Genomic DNA, 4650 nt, shown 5'->3' with positions numbered 1-4650 from the left:
AATAATAATAATAATAATAATAATAATAATAAATAGTCCTCATATCAGAAAGGGTACAAAGGCCTGCAGGTTTTCAGCTTAGAATCATAGCCTTGTAAAGTTGGAAGGGACCCTGAGGATTGTCTAGTCACACCCCCTGAAATGCAGGAATCTCAATTAAAGAATCCATCATGACAGAATAGAATATAGGTGGGATCCATGATTTCAGCTTTCGCCGCTGCTTAACTAAACCACAGCTGGTACAAGTCATTCAGCACCATCAGACTCAAAGTGTATGGAATAGTTCTCTTTAAATCACTAATGTTGACCGTTTCCCACTGACTTTGGCCGCTCACCCTCCCAGCCTCTGAACAAATCTGTGCCCGGTAACCTGCTTTTGTAAACTGAATATTCACCACGAATGCAAACGGCAGTTTGGCTGGAGACAAGTTAATTCCGTACGGTCAAAAGACTTCGGTGCGAGTTGTGTTGAAACTGTGGCAATACGAGTGCCTTGTTTTGCATCCTTGCAAAATGTTTCTTTTCATATTATGTTGGATTCTTGTATCAATGAGGATGCACAAGCTGTGATGCCTTAAATGAGCTCCCTTCAAAGCTATAATAATACGGTCATGATTGCCCGGCAATTTCTGCTATGGGCAAAAGCCTTACCTGCTGAGAGCTGAGTGCCTTCTGCACTTTGCCTTAGCCCTGGCAGCTCAGGCAGAAAGAGCCGTGAGACGGTAACCTGCTGGATAGCTTTTGCCACATGACTCTAGGCCACAGACTGGACATTAAAAGCTATCTCAGCTACACTATACTTCTTCTTTTCTTCTGGAAGTTTTATTATAGGAAACCACAGCACAACTTATATAAAACTTGTATCACAAAGCCTTCTGTATTTGTCAGCAGTATTAACAACTACCAGGTCATTGGGACTGTTAAAATTACTTTCATGGGAGAAAAACTCTTTTTCTTTAGATGTACTACTTACCCACAGCTATTATTGCTATTAGTGACTGCTTAGAACCTTTGTACATTTTAAACTTTGGAAATACTGGTTCTATGATCCTATGTTTTTGTTCATAAGCCTGCTTGGTATTTGGAAGAATAAATTTAACTAGGAGGGCACCCATCTCTGTACTGAATGAGGATGAAATGGAATTGCTACTTTGGGTTTTAAAACTAGGGTTTATCTCAAGCCGCCCAGAGTGGCTGGGGAAACCCAGCCAGATGGGCGGGGTATAAATAATAAATTATTATTATTTCTAAAGAAGATTGACTGGCTCCTGCACCACATTAGGTCTCATTTCCAGTTCTCGAGTTACAAAAGATCAGGGGCAGGGAGAAAAAAATGGTTAGGGGTGAAAGCATCCCATCCCAAGAGGCAGATCTTGGGAATGGATAGCATATCTTGCCTGTGATGGCAGAAAGCTACATTCTTGGGAAATGGACCTGGGGGCTGGTTACATTCCTCCAAGGCAACAAAGAACAGAGTATCTGGTCTGGGTAATAATAATAAGTCTTTGTCCATCTGGGTTGCCCCAGCCACTCTGGGCAGCTCCCAACAAAAACACAATACAGCATCAAACACTAAAAACTTTCCTAAACAGTGCTGCCTTCAGATGTCTTTTAAAAATCACATACAGTGGTACCTGGGGTTACTGACGCTTCAGGTTACAGGCTCCACTAACCCAGAAATAGTACCTCGGGTTAAGAACTTTGCTTCAGGATGAGAACAGAAATCGTGCAGCGGCAGCAGGAGGCCCCATTAGCTAAATTGGTACATTGGGTTAAGAACAATCTCAGGTTAAGAACGGACCTCCAGATCGAATTAAGTTCTTAACCCGAGGTACCACTGTAGTTGTTTATCTGTTTGACAAATGTTGGGAGGGCATTCCACAGTGTGGGCACAGCTACTGGAAAGGCCCTCTGCCTGGTTCCCTGTAACCTCACTTCTCACAAAGAGGGAACCACCAGAAGGCCCTCGGAGATTGATCTGAGTGTCTGGGCTGGATGATGGGGGTGGAGACGCACCTTCGGGTATACAGGGCCAAAGCTCAGTACCAACACTTTCAATTGTGCTCGGAAACGTATTGATGTTCTTACCTGAATCAAGAGAGTAGACAATGTGGCAATAGCACCATAGAGTCCATTTCAGCTCATAATGTTCACTGCAGTATATACACTTTTATATTTATTTTTTAAGGGGAGAAAAAAAACCAGACCTGTAACATGCTTTGTAAGAGAGCATGTTGGTTATAAATAAATAAATCTGAAAATACTGTTCTTTGGAAATCTGTTAGGATTTCTAACTCTTAAGTGTGACCTTTTCCCTTTTACATATGAACTGCTATTTCTTCACCACAGTGACAAAAAAGACACCATCTGTATGACACACACAGATTTCCTGTATCAAATGCCACTCAGGCACAGTTGCCAATATTTTACAATAGATATCTTTATGGAATCATGGACTTTGATCTAGAGTCTGGTCTGCTGCAAAGAGGAGCCTAAATGAACGCTTTTAGAATAACAAGAGCAGGCTGGGTGCTTGTGACATCACTAGTGTTTCCTATACACAAATATGTGGGTCTTTATGGAAACATTTCTTCCAGGCTGAATACCTGCAGACGTATGACTTGAGAAATTTCTGTATGTCTTGAGAATTTTTTCTTTATATCCCCTTGGGGCCTGATTAAAATTTTCACTCCAAGTTATCTAAATGAACTGCAGTACTTCCAGAGGCTGAAATGAACACAGTTAAAACTTTTGCAGCCCATTCATCAATTCATTCTTCTACAACTCATAGATGACGACTACAGTTTCAGCATGGCACCAGAAATACAAAACCAGGAAATCAATGTAGCCTCTTCCTTTTCAGTCTTGCTTCTCGAAGGGGAACACTGCGCATTAAAGCGCTACAATCTGACTATTTTCAAAGAAAGCCATGCTCAAAATATTGTTGCTCAAGTGCTGAAAGTATATGATTTCAGCACACAATCTTTGCCCTCTCTCAAAATCACTTAAACTGTGTATCTTTTTATCGTATTAGCCACCCACTTGAAGGTAGTCGCAATCTACAAATGCATTAACTTTTCTGAGACAAATCATTGGCATCCTAATCATCTGATTCCAATGAAAGGCTCCCTCTTAAGATACAATTGCAGCTGCCCCACACTGACAGTTACTGTTTCATACACATCCCTTAAAATTCTGTAATCAGCATTCGCCAGGCGCCATATCACATTCAGCACACCACAGTCAGTCAATACAGACATCCCCAAACACACAGAGGCTGGTTTTGTCAAATGTTTTATTGAGTGTAGACATCTGGAGTACTGTAAAACATGCATTATCTGTAGATTCAAAAAGGAGCAAGCCATATTGTCCTCACTGTCAAACATGTCAGGCTTGGCATATATGATGGAGATTAATGAAGTATCATGAGAGTAATATGGTTTCTGAAAAGCTCCTGCAATTTGGAGTAGTCTTAATCATTTGAAATGCAGAGCTGTTCACATTTAAGTGAACTTGTACATTCACTGGAGGTGTCATAATTCAACTCAAAACAAACACAAGGGGTTTCATTTGTGGGGGTTATTTGTCCTTATGTATACAGATTTTATTTATTTTTTTGTCTTCAAGATATCCCTATCTAAATAAAAAAACCCATATGATTTTTAAAGTAACAGAGTTTAATTTTGAGTAATGAACAGATCTGATATTCATTTCTTCTTAGGTTGTTGAGGTGTGTTAAATTTAAAGAAGATAACATCTCCATCTTCAACTATGTAATTTCTGCCTTGCTGTCTGTATTTCCCAGCAGCCTGGAAGAGATAGAAGAATAGATTACTGCATTAAAATGATGCAAGTATTTAAAAAACCACTATTTTGAAATGCAGTGCGTATTTTGAATAAAATACTATCCGCTCAGAAAAACATTTGGTAGCTGCAAACTTCTTGACTTGGGCAGAATTTGATTGACAAATATATAATCACAATTTATTCCTCACTGCTGATAGTGAAAACAACATTGCTTTGAGATTTTCTCATGTAATGTCAATTGTGTATTTGATTTGGGTCCCTCAAAACAACAGCAATGTGTTATTTTATTTTATATTAAAATAAACAAAGCTAACAGAAGGTATTTTTAAATCCTCCCTACCTCCTCCTTAAAAAAAAAAGAATTCTACAGTTTTCTTGATAAACAGAAGAGCCAGCACTTTAAGAGCTATTTTCAATCAACAAGAGTAAATATGTCTTGACTTAAATTGGTTAGGGAAATATATTTCTCTTCCCCTCTGTCAATGAAGCAGCGTGCAATTTGAAAACAGCCAATCCCCTTCTTTTCCCAAGGAAAAGGAGGGCTGCGGAAACATCATTGGATCCAAAGAACTATGAGTGAGTGGAAGGAGAACTCTTCTGTGTTCTCTTGTGCTAAAATGAATGGGAGACATATTGCAAATACTATTTCCCAAATATTGGGGATGCATTATTGAATAAGAAACAGTGTATAATGGGGGGAAAACAGGTTCTTGTGAAGACACTCAAACCATAAATAGGTTTTGAGAATGAACATACACTGTTTTACGTAGTCGAAAGGTACCTTGGGAGCCAATACAATATCACTTTCAGTTCTCATACTCTACGACAGAGGGAAGAAATTAT

General features: G+C 39.3%; 1 protein-coding gene across 6 annotated transcripts in view; it reads right to left on the bottom strand.

Moving 5' to 3' along the window:
* Positions 1-3278: 3278 nt before the first annotated feature.
* The window catches only part of OLA1 (Obg like ATPase 1), a 90497-nt gene continuing 89125 nt past the window's right edge, over positions 3279-4650 (bottom strand). For all 6 annotated transcript variants that reach the window (XM_081181797.1, XM_081181798.1, XM_081181799.1 and 3 more), the window contains one exon: positions 3279-3809. In XM_081181797.1, coding sequence (XP_081037923.1) covers positions 3708-3809 — 102 coding nt within the window. In that variant the 3' untranslated portion in view covers positions 3279-3707. The remainder of the gene's footprint in view (positions 3810-4650) is intronic.

The sequence above is a fragment of the Podarcis bocagei genome (genome assembly GCF_964188305.1).
Source record: "Podarcis bocagei genome assembly, chromosome: 1".
Lineage (NCBI taxonomy): Eukaryota > Metazoa > Chordata > Lepidosauria > Squamata > Lacertidae > Podarcis > Podarcis bocagei.
The sequence above is the reverse complement of the archived record's forward strand: the minus strand, read 5'-3'. Positions and strand labels throughout refer to the sequence as shown.